The sequence below is a fragment of the Canis lupus genome, chromosome 30 (assembly GCF_011100685.1).
Source record: "Canis lupus familiaris isolate Mischka breed German Shepherd chromosome 30, alternate assembly UU_Cfam_GSD_1.0, whole genome shotgun sequence".
Taxonomy (NCBI): domain Eukaryota; kingdom Metazoa; phylum Chordata; class Mammalia; order Carnivora; family Canidae; genus Canis; species Canis lupus.
The window spans coordinates 8561590-8579893 of record NC_049251.1 but is presented as its reverse complement, the minus strand read 5'-3'; the positions used below and the strand labels follow the sequence as shown (position 1 = coordinate 8579893).

At 39.0% G+C, this 18304-nt stretch overlaps 1 protein-coding gene across 15 annotated transcripts in view; it reads left to right on the top strand.

Annotated features, from left to right (window-relative positions):
• The window catches only part of EXD1 (exonuclease 3'-5' domain containing 1), a 36085-nt gene extending 18979 nt beyond the window's left edge, over positions 1-17106 (top strand). For all 15 annotated transcript variants that reach the window (XM_038580104.1, XM_038580098.1, XM_038580095.1 and 12 more), the window contains 6 exons: positions 2113-2199; positions 5248-5352; positions 5433-5513; positions 9276-9419; positions 10262-10453; positions 15400-17106. In XM_038580104.1, the coding sequence (XP_038436032.1) occupies positions 2113-2199; positions 5248-5352; positions 5433-5513; positions 9276-9419; positions 10262-10453; positions 15400-16059 (1269 nt within the window). In that variant the 3' untranslated portion in view covers positions 16060-17106. The remainder of the gene's footprint in view (positions 1-2112; positions 2200-5247; positions 5353-5432; positions 5514-9275; positions 9420-10261; positions 10454-15399) is intronic.
• Positions 17107-18304: the final 1198 nt, after the last annotated feature.

Genomic DNA, 18304 nt, shown 5'->3' with positions numbered 1-18304 from the left:
GCGGGCCTTAAACTCACAACCCTGATATCAAGAGTCCCATGCTTTACCAAATGAACCAGCCAAGTTCCCCTTCTTTGCCGCCCCTCCCCCCTTTTAAGAAGGCTCCACACCCAGCATTGGAGCCCAACATGGGGCTTGAATTCATGATACTGTGATTAAGACCTGAGCTGAGATCAAGAGTTGGACGCTTGACTAACTGAGCCACCCAAGTGCTACCTTTGCCCATTTCTAAATTGAGTTGTAAGAATTTTTTATATATCAACACATTCTTTAAAGGGTCCAATGAGGGGCAGCCCCGGTGGCTCAGCGGTTTAGCGCCACCTGCAGCCCAGGGTGTGATCCTGGAGACCCAGGATTGAGTCCCACATCGGGCTCCCTGCATGGAGCCTGCTTCTCCCTCTGCCTGTGTCTCTGCCTCTCTCTCTTTGTGTGTCTCGTGAATAAATAAAGAAAATATTTTTAAAAATAATTAAATTAAATTAAAAAAAAATAAAAGGTCAAATGATGGGACACCTGAGTGGCTCAATGGTTGAGCATCTGCCTATGGCTCAGGTCATGATCCCAGGGTCCTGGGATGGAGTACTGCATGGGGATCCCCAGGGGGAGCCTGCTTCTCCCTCTGCCTCTCTCATGAATAAATAAATAAAATCTTAAAAAAAAGGGGGGTCCGATGACAACAACAAAAAATGAGATAAGACTGGAAATTTGGGGCAGCCCCGGTGGCGCAGCGGTTTAGCGCCGCCTGCAGCCCAGGGCGTGATCTGGATACCCTGGATCGAGTCCCACGTCAGGCTCTCTGCGTGGAGCCTGCTTTTCCCTCTGCCTGTGTCTCTGCCTCTCGCTCTCTCTCACTGCATCTCTATGAATAAATAAATAAAATCTTAAAAAATAAAAGACTGGAAATTTGAGGGATGCCTGGGTGGCTCAGCGGTGGAGCGTCTGCCTTTGGCTTACAGGATCAAGTCCCACATTGGGCTCCCTGCGGGAACCTTGCTTCTCCCTCTGCCTATGTCTCTGCCTCTCTCTCTCTCTTTCTCTCTCATGAATAAATAAATCTTTAGAAAAAGACTGGAAATTTGAAGAGGTAGTTGGAAATTCTTGTCAATAGAGAAATACAGCTTTTGTTCCTAGTTTTGCAGACTTCTTGCTGTTCTTTGGGGGTAGAACTGAAATTCAGCCCCCCTTTTTCATAATTGATAGAAAATACTCAATGTAGAAGCACTCTGTGCTGACTAAAGGAAGATAGCATGCTAGTGAAAGTCACCATGCCCTTCTGTTCTTGAGTAATTTACCTACCTGTAAAGTGGGGAGAATCTTGTATCATGTAGATATTTTCATAGTTTATGGGTTAAGGATTTTAGAATTGTATAATGTTTTGAAATAGGATACAATTATAGATAATCAAAAGATCAGCATGTGTTCCTGGAATATTGCTATATCAATTTTGAGTAACTTGATGAATCTAAGACTTTAAGGGACCTCTTAAGTTCTTGTTCCTCTCATTTTGAACACTGTACACTGTGAGACTCAGCCACTGTGTGAGTTCCCTTCAGTTATAGTAAATTTCCCTGTGTTAGGGCATTGTTTTTTGCTTGAGGAATCTGGTCATAGACATAGAAATCTTTTGCTGTAGCATTAGTGGTAACAAAAGGTTTCTGAGGGCAGCCTGGGTGGCTCAGCAGTTTAGCACCGCCTTCAGTCCAGGGCCTGATTCTGGAGACCCAGGATCCAGTCCCATGTTGGGCTCCCTGCCTGGAGCCTGCTTCTCCTTCTGCCTGTGTCTCTGCCTTTCTTTCTCCCTGTGTGTCTTATTAATAAATAGATAAAATTTAAAAAAAATTTAAAAAGTGAGTTTTTCAACTCGTATTAGCATTTAGGATATGAATTATTTATGTTCCAGTTGTGCTATAATTTTGTAAAAACTAAAAGGATTAGAAACAATGTGCTGTGTGTGCATGTGTAAAAGAAGGTGACTTGTGTTTTGGATTAGTCAAATTTTGCAAGTTTAAAAAATATTATCCACTTTGTTAATCACTAGCCATTTTACTTGTGCCATTCATGATATCATGGTAGCAATATTTATTCTCTGGAGATTTTCTTCTTTCTCACCAGATGCTCCACATCAAGAAGCAGAGTGTCCTGAGTGTGGCAGCAGAAGGTGCTAATGTGTGTCGTCATGGGAAACTATGTTGGCTTCAGGTAAAAGATATTTTCAACTTTTTATTTTGAAATAATTGTGGCTTCACTGACAAATTGATCTTAATGGTCTTCTTCATGTCACCTCAGTGTCGCTATCCTATAATTTATTTGGAATGTCTTTCACTCTTCTGAGTTTATCCTTTTCAAAAGCAAAGAGCTTCTGTCTCTTCATAATTTCACTTTTATAATCATCATTGCTGGGATCCCTGGGTGGCTCAGTGGTTTGGTGCCTGCCTTTGGCCCAGGGTGCGAGCCTGGAGTCCTGGGATTGAGTCGCACGTCAGGCTCCTGGCATGGAGCCTGCTTCTCCCTCCTCCTGTGTCTCTGCCTGTCTCTCTCTCTCTCTATGTCTATCATGAATAAATAAATCTTAAAAAAAAATAATCATCATTGCTGTCTCACAGGCTCTGCTTGAGGTCTTCTTCCCCGGCTCTTTTCTCTCTCCTTAGATATATGGAAAATTTCAGGGGTGGCTGGTTGGCTCAATCAGTGGAGTGTGCAATTCTTGATCTTGGGTTTGTGAGTTCAAGTCCCATGTTGGGTATAGAGATTACTTAAAAATAAAGCCTTTAACTTGATTTAATTAAAAATTTAAAAAATATTTTATTTATTCATGAGAGACACAGAGAGACAGGTAAAGACACAGGCAGAGGAAGAAGCAGGCTACATGTAGGCAGCCTGATGTGGGACTTGATCCCGGGACTCCAGGACCATGCCCTGAGCCAAAGGCAGGTGCTAAACCACTGAGCCACCCAGGGATCCCCTAATTTAATGTTTTAAAGTAATCTCTACACCAACGTGGAGCTTGAACTCACAACCCTGAGAACAAGAGTTGCACGCTCTACCAACTACTGGGCATCCTCAAAATAAAATCGTTTTTAAGAAAAGATGTGTGAAGTTTTGAGTTTTTTTTAATGAAGAATTTTTATCTTTCCTTCTGGTTGGTAGCATTCCATAGCAGGGTTCTGTCACATTTTCATTTTCCTGGACCTGGGAGATGTCAGGTGAGGGTCCCCATTGTGTCGAAAGAAGTTTGTGGTGAGCCTTGACTAGCTGTAGGATAGACAGCCACCTTTGGATCAAACTCAGCAGTATCAGTTTTAAGGTGGGCCAAAAAAGCAGGCTGAATCCTCCACCAGTGTTTTCCATTATTTGAGTCAGGACCTACCTCCACCTACTGAGAGAATAAAGTTTATTAGGATTGGCAATTTGCCCACTTCTCAGGGTTACATCGATCAAGGTATCTACACTAAATGATTCATAATATGAAAAAAATTGGGCAGCCCAGGTGGATCAGTGGTTTAGCGCTGCCTTCGGTCCAGAGCATGATCCTGGAGACCCAGAATCAGGTCCCGCGTCAGGTTCCCTACATGGACCCTGATTCTCCCTCTGCCTGTGTTTCTGCCTCTCTCTCTCTCTGTGTGTATCTCATGAATAAATAAATAAAATCTTTAAAAATATATGAAAAAATTATGTGAGAACCTAGTCATCTTGGCATCATTTTATGGTGAAGAATCAGAAACCACTGAGGTAGTTAACAAATGGAAATTACTGTAGATTTGATAGACTTTATACAGCTGCCAAAAATTAATGACAAGTGCAATGCAGAAAAATGTTTGCAGAGTTATGAGTAGAAAAAAGCAGGATATAGATTGAAATGCACATTATCAGAGCCATATACATTATTTGCATATGAAAAATGGAAGGGAGTGTTGTATGGCGTGTATTGGCTTGCTGAAGAAATGTCTAAGCCATTCATCGCCCCAGTTCTGTTCTAGTTGATGCATGTACAGTGGTGAATCCAGTGTAATCTCTCTTCTCACAGAGTTTTCAGTCTAGCAGATAATTATTTTTCAAACTTTTATAATGTGTCTATTCAGTTTTTATAATTAAGGAGGTAAAGAAAAAGAAAGAAGTGACTATTTTAGGTGTTCTATTCTAGCAAACAATATGAAAGTTCTGAAAATGGATATCAGGTAGGACTGCCAATTTTAGCTATACCAACACTTAGCTCCTAAAATGACAAATATGGCATTAGACTGCCATGTCTCTGGTTCTCTAGACCAATTTGGATGTCTCTTTGCCTTCGTTCTCTGACTCAGTAGATTATCCAGGTATAGTATCGTCTTTGTGAACTTCATGATCAGAAACAATCTAAAACTCGTAAAATTGTATAAAATCGTCTTAAAAACAGTGTTTCACATCCTACCACTTGTGCCAACTTATTTGTTGTCTATTTAAAATTGCTAGAGAGCAGGAATCTTCTCTTTTGAGTGATTTTATGTAACACCTAACACAACCATGCATACTATGAGACTCTGAGAAATAGCATTTTGTGTTAATAACAATGAAATGCTATTAATTCCCCGTAGATCCTTGGTGTATTAAAATGCTGAGGGTGAAATGTCAAACATTAAATTTGGGACTGTAAAAAAGCAAAGGCTAAATCCACCAGCTTGTCTATTTCTGTCCTCTTGAAAAGTCACAATGAGGGCTGCCCAGGTGACTCAGTTGATTAAGTGCCTGACTCTTTTTTTTTTTTTTTTTTTTGAAGATTTTATTTATTCATTCATGAGAGACACAGGGAGGGGCGGGGTAGAGACATAAGCAGAGGGAAAATCAGGCTCCTTGCGGAAGCCTGATGCAGAACTCAATCCTGGAGCCCGGGGATCACGCCCTGAGGTGAAGGCAGACACTCAACTGCTGAGCCACCCAGGCATCCCAAGGGTCTGACTCTTGATTTCAGCTCAGGTCATGATCTTGGGGTCGTGGAATTGAGCCCCATGGTGGGCTCCACTCTTGGCAGTGCAGAGTCTGTTTGAGATTGTCTTTCTCCCTCTCCCGGCTCATGCTCGCTCTCTGTCTAAAGATCACAAATGATAGTTTCTTAAGATTTAAACTTGTTTTCCCTAAGAATCACTGAATGACTATTGTTTTCTTTAAAAGTGAGGATGTTAAATATTTTATCATATATCTTTCTTGATCCTCAGATCTTCTTCCTTAGTTCTTTTCTTCCTATAATATGTATGTCTGGATGGTCTATTATAGGTGGCCACAAATAGCCGAGTTTACTTATTTGACATTTTCCTTCTGGGAAGTCGTGCTTTCAACAATGGACTTCAGATGGTATTAGAAGACAAGAGAATTTTGAAGGTGAGTGTGTAAACTGATTCCCCTGCTAGTAAGATTAGCAACCAGGTTCTAATTACTCTTTCTTTCTTCTGATTCCATAGGTTATCCATGATTGTCGTTGGCTTTCTGATTGCCTCTCTCATCAGTATGGAATTTTGCTGAATAATGTCTTTGACACACAGGTACATGCATGGAAACCATTGATTTAGTCCAGCATTTATAGCTCTTATAGAAAATAGGCCTTATCTGATAAGTGATTGAATCTTTTTGTGTGTCCCTCATTCTTGCTTTTTTCTTCATGTAAGATGTCTGTTCAATAGGTAAGAACATTTGATGAGCTTTTTAATAAAAGATCTACAATTAAAAAGCTTTTTAAATAAAGCTCTACAATTAAAAAGCTTTTTAAATAAAAGCTTTTTAATAAAAGCACTACAGAAAAGTTAGTTTAGTCAGTTGAGCATCTGACTCTTAATTTTGGCTTGGAAAAAAAATTTAAAAAAATTTCGGCTTGGGTCATGGTCTTGGAGTCATGGGATGGAGCCCTATGTCAAGCTCCCCACTCTGAGAGGAATCTGCTTATTTACCTCTCCCTCTGCCCCTCCTCCTGCTTGTGTGCTCTCTCTCTCTCTCTCTTTAAGATAAATAAATCATTAAAGAATAAAAAATATTTAGGATTTTCCCCCTCATTTTGCTCTAGAATTTGTCAAATAAGAAACAAGCTCTCAGGTACCTGGCTGGCTCAGTCAGTAGAGCTTGCCACTCTTTTGTGTGTGTGTGTGTGTGTGTGTGTGTGCTTGAAACTCTTGATCTCAAGGTCATGAGTTCAAATCCCATGCCGTGTGTAGAGATTACTAAATAAATAAATATTTCAAAAATTAAAAAAGAAGAAGAAGAAGACGCATGCTCCATACTCTCTAGCATTCAGAAACTCAAAACATTTGGGGGGTCATTCAGAAGTCCTAGATGAGACACTGTGAGGTGAACAGTCCCATCTGTGCCTTTAGCTCATATGTATCACTTAGGGCTAATGACTAGTTTGCTAGCTGCTAGTGGCAGATTGAATTAGATATGCCCCAAAAGCCTATTTTGGTCAAAATAGTCTGATTATGTATGATTTTCTCTGCCCTAAAGAATTCTAGGGTAATGAGAAATCCTTATTCAATACTAGCTAGCTCTTAGACTTGATGTGAGTTTCTAGTTTGGCTGTGAGAATAGTAAAACCACTAGTTCTCATTGTATCTTTATATCTCATTATATCTGTTATGTTCTTCTAGTCTTCTAGGTTTAATGCTTGTCAAAGGGACATGTTGAATATCTAAGTCTAGATCCCTTGGAGAGGGGTTAAAATAATGAGTTAGCCAGTTATTTATTTTTTTAAGTAATCTCTACATCTATAGCCAATTATTTTTTAGCAGAAATTCCTTTAAAAAAAATTTTTTTTGTATATTTTATTTATTCATGAGAGTCACAGAGAGAGAGGCAGAGACACAGGAAGAGGGAGAAGCAGGCTCCCTCTGAGGGAGCCTGATGTGGGACTCGATCCTCGGACCCTGGGATCAGGCCCTGAGCCAAAGGCAGACGCTCAACCACTGAGCTGGTATTCCCTGGAAATTCCTAAAGGCTCAATTTTATGTTGTTAAATATGGTTCCAGTTTGCTCTTTTTTTTTTTTTTTTTTAAGATTTTATTTATTTATTCATGAGAGACAGGGGGTGGGGGGCAGAGACACAGGCAGAGGGAGAAGCAGGCTCCATGCAGGGAGCCCGACATGGGACTGGATCCCAGGTTTCCAGGATCAGGCCCTGGGCTGAAGGCGGTGCTAAACCATTGAGCCACCCAGGCTGCCCCATCCAGTTTGCTCTTTATGTATCTGCCCACAATGAACTTTACGCCACTTCTCTTCTTTACATTTTCCTTGGGCCTTCTTTCAGGATCTTTCACTATATAGAGATTATTTCTAGCTTATACCAAAATGTAAGAGAATTGCTTATTGTTCCCCTGAGGCCATTAGGCTTCTTGATGAGACCCCATATGAAGATATTGGCAAATCTTTCCATACTTACTTTTCAGATTTCCATAGTACAAGAAGCAGTAATTCAGAATTTTTCCAGTTTTTTTCCCTTTTACACAGTGCATTAGCTTCCTGTTGATATTGTACAAATTACCACAAATTTAGTAGCTTAAAATAACAGAAATATACTCTTAACAGTTCTGGAGGTCAGTAGTCTGAAATCATTTTCACTAAGCTAACGTCAGGTTATCATTAGGGATGATAACTTTTGAAGGCTCTAAGAGGAGTCTGTTTCTCTGCCTTTTCAGCTGACACCTGTGTTCTTTGGCTTGTGGTTTCTGCCATCTTCAAAATACACCACTGCAGTCTGTGCTTCTATCACCTCATCACCTCCAGTGACTGTAGTCAAATCTCCCTGTGCCTCCCTCTTATACATTTAGGACCCACCTAGATAATTCAAGATAATCTTCCTATCTCAGGAGTCTTAGCTTAATCACTCCTGCATGGGCAGCCCGGGTGGCTCAGTGGTTTAGTGTGCCTTCAGCCCGGGGTGTGATCCTGGAGATCTGGGATCGAGTCCCATGTCAGGCTCCCTGCATGGAGCCTGCTTGTGTCTCTGCCTCTCTCTCTCTCTGTCTCTCATGAATAAATAAAATCTTAAAAAAAAAATCACTCCTGCAAAGTCTGTTTTACCATATAAAATAACATTGACAAGTTCCAGGGATTAGGATGTGGATGTCTCTGGGGGCCATTATTTAGCCTACAACACATAGATAAATAATTAGTTCAATTCTTAATTTTTTAAAAGATTTTTTATTTATTTATTCATGAGAGACACATACACACAGAGAGAGAGACAGAGACACAGGCAGAGAAGCAGGCACCATGCAGAGAGCCTGATGTGGGACTCGATCCCGGGACTCCAGGATCACACCCCGGGCTGAAGGCAGGCGCTAAACTACTGAGCCACCCAGGGATCCCTAAAAGATTTTTTAAAAAAGATTTGTTTGAGAGACAGTGTACACTGATAAGCAGGGGGGAGGGGCAGACGGAGAGGGAGAGGCAGACTCCTCACTGAGTAGGTAGCCAGATGTGGGGCTCCATTCCAGGGTCCTGGGGTCATGACCTGAGCTGAAGGCAGATGCTTAACCAGCTGAGCCACCCAAACGCCCCAAGATTTTACTATTTTTAAGTCATCTCTTCACCTAACATGGGGCTCAGACTCATAACCGTGAGATCAAGAGTTACATGTTCTACCAACTAAGCCAGCCTGATGCCCCTCCAATTCTTAATTTTATTAGCTTTCCTTAGCAACATTTTGCCAAAGTTGCTGATAAGTAATACAAATAATTCTTGAAATTTATCTTCCTTTCCCCATTGCCTAAAGGCACCAAAGAGTAATAGATAACCATAAGGCAGGCAAACAAAAGAAGTGAAAAAGAAAAGAGACTAGGATACATTAAAATTGAGTGAGCCTTTTCTTTTTTACTTCTTCCCTTATTTTTCAGAATAAGTTGACTGAACAATTTTTGACGGCATTTTCTATCATACGGGGCTTTGGGGAAAATGGTATTTAAGACATTTTTCTAAAAATATATCTAGGCACACCTGGGCAGTTCAGTGGTTGAGCATCTCTGCCTTTTGCTCAGGTTGTGATCCCAGGGTCCTGGGATGGAGTCCTGCATCAGGCTCCCTACAGGGAGCCGCCTTCTCCCTCTGTCTGTGTCTCTATCTCTCTCTCTGTGTTCCTCATGAATAAATCAATAAAATATTAAAAATAAATAAAATTAAAAAATTTAAAGTATCTAAATTTCTAAATATTTAGGAATGTCTAAAGACATTTTCTAAATATATATAAATCTAAATATTTCTGCCATGACGTAGCTTTCTATATATTCTAGAGACAGGATTTTGTTTTGTTTTTTATGTCACAGGTAGCAGATGTCCTTCAATTTTCCATGGAAACAGGTGGCTTTCTTCCAAACTGCATCAGTTCTTTAAAGGAGAGTTTAATCAGACACCTTAAGATGGCCCCTAAATATCTCTCCTTTCTGGAAGAGAGACAGAAATTGATTCAGGTGAGTATTAAAATGTGTCCCACATGACACTGATTTTTCTAAGTGTTTTGTGAGCAGGATCATCAGTGTATTATATAGACAAATGACAGCTGCTATGTAAGCTTATGGGCATTGCCAAAATCTTAGCTATTTCAAATGGGAAGTTTGTGATCTCAAGTGAATAAAAGCAAGGATTCAGATTTGTTGGTTATGAGAAAATACTCTGAAATAAATTTGCAATCCTTCAGGGGAGGATTTTGTTGGAAATGTGGATTAAGGTGATGGAACAAAAAGTTTTCATCCTGGGATGCCCGGGTGGCTCAATGCTTGAATGTCTGCCTCTGACCCAGAGGGTGATCCCAGGATCCAGGATTGAGTCCCACATCAGGCTTCTTGCAGGGAGCCTGCTTCTCCCTCGGCCTGTGTCTCTGCCCCCTCTCTGTGTGTCTAATGAATAAATAAACAAAATCTTAAAAAAAAAAAAACACCTTTTCATCCCAATTATTTCTCCCAAAGTAAGATAAATTTTCCTTAGCTCTAATAGCCTCACCTGCACACTTAGATCATGACCATATTGACTACAGTTTTGGTCCTATAATCAAGTCTTCTGTCTTCATTTTTGAATGAGAAGCCTTGATTGATCGATCGATGGATTGATCTCTCTCTCCATCCCTCCCCTGCCACCCCATCTTTTCCCTCTCACACATACATATTCACTGTATACATACATTAGGAGTGTGTGTGTGTGTATTTTCAAAAATATACTGTCATTGAAAAAAATGACAGTAATGTTTTAAGTTAACCCTTTAACAGTTATTTAAAGTTTGCTTATTATTCAAATAAAATTGTTTTGGTGTCTCTAGGAAAATCCAGAAGTGTGGTTCACACGACCTCTTTCACCCTCTTTGCTGAAAATTTTGGCTCTAGAAGCTACCTACCTACTACCCCTTCGTTTGGTACTCCTGGATGATATGATGTCTGATCTAACCGCCCTTGTGGACGGGTACCTAAACACCTACCGAGAAGGGTCTGCAGATCTCCTGGGAAGCACAGAGGTAAGTGTGGCTCTCTGTGACTATGTTTTTAGAACTTCTATTCCCGTCCCATTCCTCATGGTGGCACAGTGGATACTCCCTCTTTGTAGCTACAGCAAATCATGAGGCAGACTTGGTAATAAATATTTGAAAGGACTATAGCTTGGGCTTACTTAATCTCCTTGAGTACTTTTTCACAATATTAAGTTACATTCTGTCAAAGAATAGGTAAATTGACGATTTCATTACTAATTTCTAAGAAGCCAGCACAAAGTAGCAGAACTATAGACCTGGAGTTGGCAAACTATTGCCCTAAGGCCACATCTGGCCCATAGTCTGCTTTTGTACAGCTTATAAGGCAAGAATGGTCTTCATGGTTTTAAAGGATTGTTTAAAAAAAACGAAAGTGGGGCAGCCCCTGTGGCCCAGCAGTTTAGCGCCGCCTTCAGCCCAGGGTGTGATCCTGGAGACCTGAGACAAGTTCCATGTCCGGCTCCCTGCATGGAGCCTACTTTTCCCTCTGCCTCTCTCTCTCTCTGTCATGAATAAATAAATAAAATCTTAAAAAAAAAAAAAACAGTGTATGCAACAGAGACCATTTGGCTATAAATATTTACTATTTGGCCCCTTACATAAAAGGGTTGCAATCTGGGGACACCTGGCTGACCCAGTCGGTGGAGCGTGTGAATCTTGGTCTTAGGGTTTTGAGTTTGAGCCCTGAGTTGGGCATAGAGATTGCTTAAAGATAAAATCTTTTAAAAACAAACAAAAAAGTTTGTAGTCTGCTGTTACTAGCCATTCTTACTTAGGAATACTGAAGCAAAATCCTAAATAAAATAATAGCAGTTTTTATGTGATCCCTACTTAAGTATATTATACTTCTAATGTGTTATTGGTTTCTACTTGCAATTATGATAAAGTGTTAGGAAATTCTCCATTTTCCTAGAACAAAGAAAGTCTTATGATAATCTCATATATGCTGAAAGAAAAATGTAACCTTTCTGTATTTTGCTCTCACTGTTTTAACAAGAAAAGAGCAATATAAAAATCCTTGCATATCTTGTTCGACTGGAGAATTTTTTTTTTTTTCGACTGGAGAATTTAAATGTCTTTCATTTATTGTTGTAAAACTAAGGAATTTTGTAACTTTTTATATTTTGCTTTTACTGTTTAATGCTGAAAAAATTAGATAATATTTTATATACATTACTGATTAAAGTTGGAATACATGTAAAACATATCTCAAATAAGAAGTCTACATAATGTTTGGGAACACTAAAAGCATTCCCATTAGTGTCAAGAAAATATAAAAATTGTGACTACTACCACATAAACATTTTTTGAAGCAATTAGCCAATGAAATTTGAAGAGAAAGAAAAGACAAACTATAAAAAAATGAATAGGAGGAATCAGAATTATGACTTGCCTATGATACAGCTGAAAACTGTAGAAAAGCAAAGGAAAAAAGATTACTACAAAATAACAATTTAGTAAAATGAGTACAAATATAACATCAAAATTGATAGTTTTCCTGCATCCATATACACAGCAAGATAATATAATGGGAGAAAACATCTATTTATAATTGTAACAAAAAGATAGATTACCTAGAAATAAATTTTACAAGAAATGTGAAATATAAAGAAAACATTAAAATATTACTGAATGGGGATCCCTGGGTGGCTCAATGGTTTAGAGCCTGCCTTCAGCCCAGGGTGTGATCCTGGAGACCCGGGATCGAGTCCCACATCAGGCTCCCTGCATGGAGCCTGCTTCTCCCTCTGCCTGCCTGTGTCTCTGCCTCTCTCAATGTCTCTCATAAATAAATAAAATCTTTAAAAAATAATAAAATAAATAAAATATTACTGAATGGAACAAAAGCAGACTTAAATGAATGAGAACACTAAGCATTTTTAGCTATCCATTACTCCCAAACTGACTCCTGAATTTACCCCTATTCCAAAAAAATATTAACACCAGCATTATTTTGGCAAATTGTGATTATAGTGTTTATAAAGGTAAATACATATAAATAAGAATAGTCCTGTTAGATATTAAGTCCTATAACTCTACATTAAATAAAAATCATTTGTGGGGGCACCTGCATGGCTCAGATAGAGCATGGTAGAGCCTGCAACTTTTGATCTCAGGGTTGTAAGTTTGAAGCCCATGTTGGGTGCAGAGATTAGTTAAAAACAAAACAGTGGGTGTGACTGGTACATGTATAGGCAGATCAATTGATCATAGTAGAGAACCCAGCAATAGATAGAATATATATCTGCCAATATAGGGGCGGCGCCTGGGTGGTTCAGTCAGTTAAGCGTCTGACTTAGGCTCAGGTCATGATTCCAGGGTCCTGGGATCTAGCCTTCATTGGGTTTCCTGCTGAGCAAGGGAGCCTGCTTTTTCCTCTCTCTCTGTCTCTCTGCCCCTCTCCCCTGCTCATGCTCTTTCTCACATGTGCCTTCTCTCAAATAAATGAATAAAAATCTTTAGTATATGTGCTGCCGAAGCGAGCACTGAATAAAAATCTTTAAAAAAAAGATATCTACCAGTATGGTTGGGATAAAAGTGGAATTTCCAACTAATGAGAAAAAGATAATCAATAAATGGCTTTAAGTAATTGACTAATGGGATCCCTGGGTGGCGCAGTGGTTTAGCGCCTGCTTTTGGCCCGGGCTCGATTCTGGAGACCGGGGATCGAATCCCACGTCGGGCTCCTGGTGCATGGAGCCTGCTTCTCCCTCTGCCTATGTCTCTGCCTCCCTCTCTCTCTCTGTGTGACTCTCATAAAAAAAAAAAAAAAAAAAAGTAATTGACTAACCATTGTAGGGGAGGAGAGTCAGAGTTGGATTACCAAAAAATACCCCTCGGATCAAGTATTTATGTAAACAATAGGATTATAAAATTATTTAAAAAAAAAAAAAAAAAACAAAAGAAAATTATTTCGGGCAGCCCGGATGGCTCAGCAGTTTAGCGCCGCCTTCGGCCAGGGGTGTGATCCTGGAGTCCCAGGATTGAGACCCACGTCGGGCTCCCTGCATGGAGCCTGCTTCTCCCTCTGCCTGTGTCTCTGCCTTTCTCTCTCTCTCTGTGTCTCTCATGAATACATAAATAAAATCTTTAAAAAAAAGAGAAAATTATTTCACAGTAGAAATGCTTTTCTAGGGATCCCTGGGTGGCGCAGCGGTTTGGCGTCTGCCTTTGGCCCAGGGCGCAATCCTGGAGGCCCGGGATCGAATCCCACATCGGGCTCCCGGTGCATGGAGCCTGCTTCTCCCTCTGCCTCTGTCTCTGCCTCTATCTCTGTGACTATCATAAATAAATAAATAAATAATTTTAAAAAATATTTAAAGAAAAGAAATGCTTTTCTAAAAAAAAATGCTTTTCTCCCCCTTCCAATTCACTGAAGAATAATTGATAAAATTAATTTTATATAAAGTATACATTGTGATAATTTGATATATATATACATCGTGGAATGATTATCAAGACTAAGCTAATTAACATATCCATCACTTCACATAATTAACTTGGTGTGTGTGCTGAAAATGCTGAAGATCTTCTCTTAGCAATTTTCAAGTATATAATACTGAATTATTGTGGTAAACATGCAGTACTTAGAATTTATTTTTTTTTAATAATTTATTTTTCTTGTAATTGAAAGCTTGTACTCTTCTACCTACATCTCCCCCTTTCTCCCCTCCTTCCAGCTGCTGGCAACCTCTATTCTTCTTCTATGAAATAAGCTTTTTTTAAAAAAATAATTTCACATATAGGTATATGATACCATCTCCTCATTGTGTTTTAGATTTGCATTTCCCTGATGATTAGTGATGTCAAGCACTTTTTAATATACCTATTAGGGATCCCTGGGTGGCGCAGCGGTTTAGCGGCTGCCTTTGGCCCAGGGCGCGATCCTGGAGACCCGGGATTGAATCCCACGTCAGGCTCCCAGTGCATGGAGCCTGCTTCTCCCTCTGCCTGTGTCTCTGCCTCTCTCTCTCTCTGTGACTATCATAAATAAATAAAAATTAAAAAAAATATACCTATTAGCCATTTGAATGTCTTCTTTAGAAAAATGTCTATTCAAATCCTATGTTCATTTTTAAATTGGATTACTATTTGCTTTTTTTGCTATTGAATTTTATGAGGGAATGCCTTTGCAATGCAGGAATACTCTAACTCATAAAAGATTAACAAATTTGACTTTGAAGTTTTCCTTTGGTGAAAATACTATGATGAAAGTCAAAGCAACCTGGGAAAAATTATTTGCCTCATGTAACAGGACATTTTCTTAACATATTCTTTACTATAATATTATGTAATGACAGGCTACTGGAAATAACAAAATATCCAGATGGATTTGGTTAAATAAATTATGGCATATCCATATAGCTCTTAAAAATACTAATGTGGAAAAATCTCCAAGACTAATTTTTAGTTTAAAAAATCAAGATGCAGAAGAATATATAAGACTGTGTTACCATTTGTGTAAAATAATTTTTAGAAAGAGTCATAAAATAAAAGGTTGGAAGAAAACTAAAATTGAAAAATGCAATGCAATGAAAATATAAACATTTAGTAACAGATGTACACAAACATGATCACAGATGCACAGACTATCTTTGGGAGGCTATGTAAGAAACTGCTTTTTAGAAGATGTACTCACTAAGGCAACTGGGAACAGGTTGGAAGGGACACTTTTCATTGTATAATCTTTATACATACACACACACTTGCATAACACATAATGCACAACACACACAAAAACTGTAGATTCAAAATATTTAACTTGATCAAAAAATAGTACTACTATAATTGAATACGCTAGAGGGAGCCATAAGAGCACATTTGAATTGATCCTCACCAAATTCTGGTTAAGTATAGTAGAAGTGATTTTAAGGACCATATTCAGAAGTTTACTTATAATACACTTATTTTCTTTCTTTTTTTTTTTTTCTTAGCCTACATGTATGGAGCTTCCTGAAGAACTGCTTCAACTCAAGGACTTCCAGAAGCAGCGCAGAGAGAGAGCTGCAAAAGAATACAGTATGAATGCACAGGGACTCCTAATAAGGACAGTGCTACATCCAAAGAAATTGGTGACAGAGACAGGAGGGAAAGGGGGGAATGAAAGGATTTCCTTACTTTGTAAAAACTCTACGCTAGATGAAACGCCAGGTTTTACATCTCATCAGGATGTAAATTTGCTGAAAGAAGAATCTAAAAATAAACAAGCTTTGACAGAACCTCAGCATCTACCTCCCATGAAGGAAGAAGCCAGTGAGGATTGTATCAACAAACTCATTTGCCCTGAGTCAGAGGTGCCAGAGGAAGAGGGAATAATAACGCAAAAAGAACACAGTAAGATCCTCAAACAGGAGTTTCGGACAAGTTTATCTTTGAAAGAGGAGATAGCACAGTTACTGATGGTGGAAAACCAGGAAAATCTAAATTGCACAAAACAAGATGTTTCAGTGTCTCCTTCCCTTCCTCAGGAAACCGAAGTATCTCCAAGTGACACCTTTCATCCTTTTAGAAAAGCTGTGCTTCCCACACTTCCTCCCTGTCCAGCCTTGGAGAAAACCGATTCTTGGATAAATCTGTCTCCACATTTATCTTAGAGATGTGCAATTTATTCTTGAGACCGTGAACATGGCTCATTTCCTCTGCCAATAGGGCCTTCCTCAGTGCTTCAGTTTTTCATGTTGTAAATTTATTTTTGCCTCAGTCTCAAAGGAATGAAGGCTTCAGGGAAAATTATATCTTCTTGCTTATATGCCTAGAATTTGATTAGGAGGGAATGAATAAGTTAAATAATGGGAGAAGAAAAATTTTTGATTATGTCACTGTGCAGAAATGTTCTCAGTGGTCACAGCGAATAATTTATCATAATTTCGGTTTAGAGGATTTGAGAAGGGGAAAAATCTTGGGTTTAGTCTCTGGAAGAATCTATACTTTTAAACTTTTTTTTTTTTTAAATGTAAGCTCTATGCCCAAAGTGGGGCTCGAATTCACAACCCCAAGTTCAAGAGTTACATGCTCTACTGACTGAGACAGCCAGGAGACCCTGACTTTTAAACTTCTGTTGTATTTTTTTATTTGAAGGGGGTTGGTAAAACTTGTATCAATAAGTTTAAAAAAACTGGTACCTGATAACTTTACCAGTACTTTTTTCTTTCTTAAAATACTAACTTTATCAATTATGCCTGAAAAAAGCTGAGAAAAATCCTTTTTTTGAATTTTTAATGTCTGTCTTATGTCATAGACAAACACTAGTCAATGTTATTATAGGAATCAATATCCCAGTTTTAATTTCTTTTGATTCCATTTACTTCTAGAAGATTTTGTCCATTTTTGTAACAAAGCAGGGGCTTTTTTTGAGTATGTCTGTTATGTAAACTTGAAGTTTGATTCCCCTTTATTTTCCTGGAGTTGGTATACTTTTTTTTTTTTTTTTTAATTTTATCTAGGTTCCACACCCAGTGTGGGGATGGAACTTAAAACCCTCAAGAGTTGCATTCTCTACTGACTAAGCCAGCCAGGTGCCCCAGTTTGGTATACTTTCTTAAGTGAAAGAAGGCACTGAGCCCTTTTTATAGTGAATACTTGCAAGTTGCTTACATTCATTTGTGTACAATAACCAATAAACCTGTTGTGTCATTGGGTTATCTCTTTTTTTCATTGGGTCACAGTAGGAATAAATTGGCATATGTCTGGATTTCTAGGTCTAGAGTTTGGTTTTAAAAATCTGTAAGTTGACTCTTATATAGAACTCTATTGTGCTTATAGGAAACTTTGGGACAATCTACAATTAGGAACATCCTTGTCTGCATGTGCCGAATCGGAGTGCCACTGAACGAAAGATATAGGCAGGTCTAAGAGCCGTCAGCTCATCCCTGCACTTGCAGTGTTTCACTTTGTCCTTAGTCTAGAAGGTTGCTTGAGGCCAAGGTTGTTTCTGGTTCATCTTGGGTGAATACATCTTCAGGTTGAGCCCAGAATGTGGTTAATCCAGGTTTACTCTGGAAAGGGCATGAATTCTTGTAAAATTCCTAGAGTTGATTTAACTTCTTATGGAATCATTAAATTACCACACACAACATATATCCATAAAGGCTATAAAGAAAAAATATACTTCATATTCAAAAGAAGAATTCTTGCTTCATTAGGTATGTTTGGCTAAATTTAAGAAGAACCGGGGTGCCTGGGTGGCTCAATTGCTTAAACGACTAACTCCTGATCTCAGCTCAGGTCTTGATCTTGCAGTTGTGAGTTCAAGAACAATTCCATCGTTTGAGAAAGTTCTATTGGACAGTGTTAGTTGAGAGGTACTTTGACTCCCAGAACTAAATGAACCTTTTGGGTTTCATCACAGTATTTTCTCAGTGAAACATTCATGTACCTGGGGCAGCACTGTTCTCCATATTTTCATTCTAGCCTGGAGAGCCAACTTAAACTTCATGTGTACACCTAGCTCCTACCATGAAGTTCTGTTTTAAGTAGAGTAAAAAAATTGGTCAAGCCTTGCTGCTAATGCTATGTGCCATTACTCAGACTTCTTGTTTAAATTTTGCCCAGGGGATCCTGGGTGGCTCAGCAGTTCAGGGCCTGCCTTTGGCCCAGGGCATGATCCTGGAGTCCCAGGATGGAGTCCCACATTGGGCTCCCTGCATGGAGCCTGCTTCTCCCTCTGCCTGTGTCTCTGCCTCTCTCTGTGTCTCTCATGAATAAGCAAATACAATAAAAATAAATAAATAAATAAATAAATAAATAAATAAATAAATAAATAAATAAATAATAAATTTTGCCCAGAATTTTGGGAAATGCGAGGTTCTTGTCCCAACCCACCACCGAGTTCTTTGTATT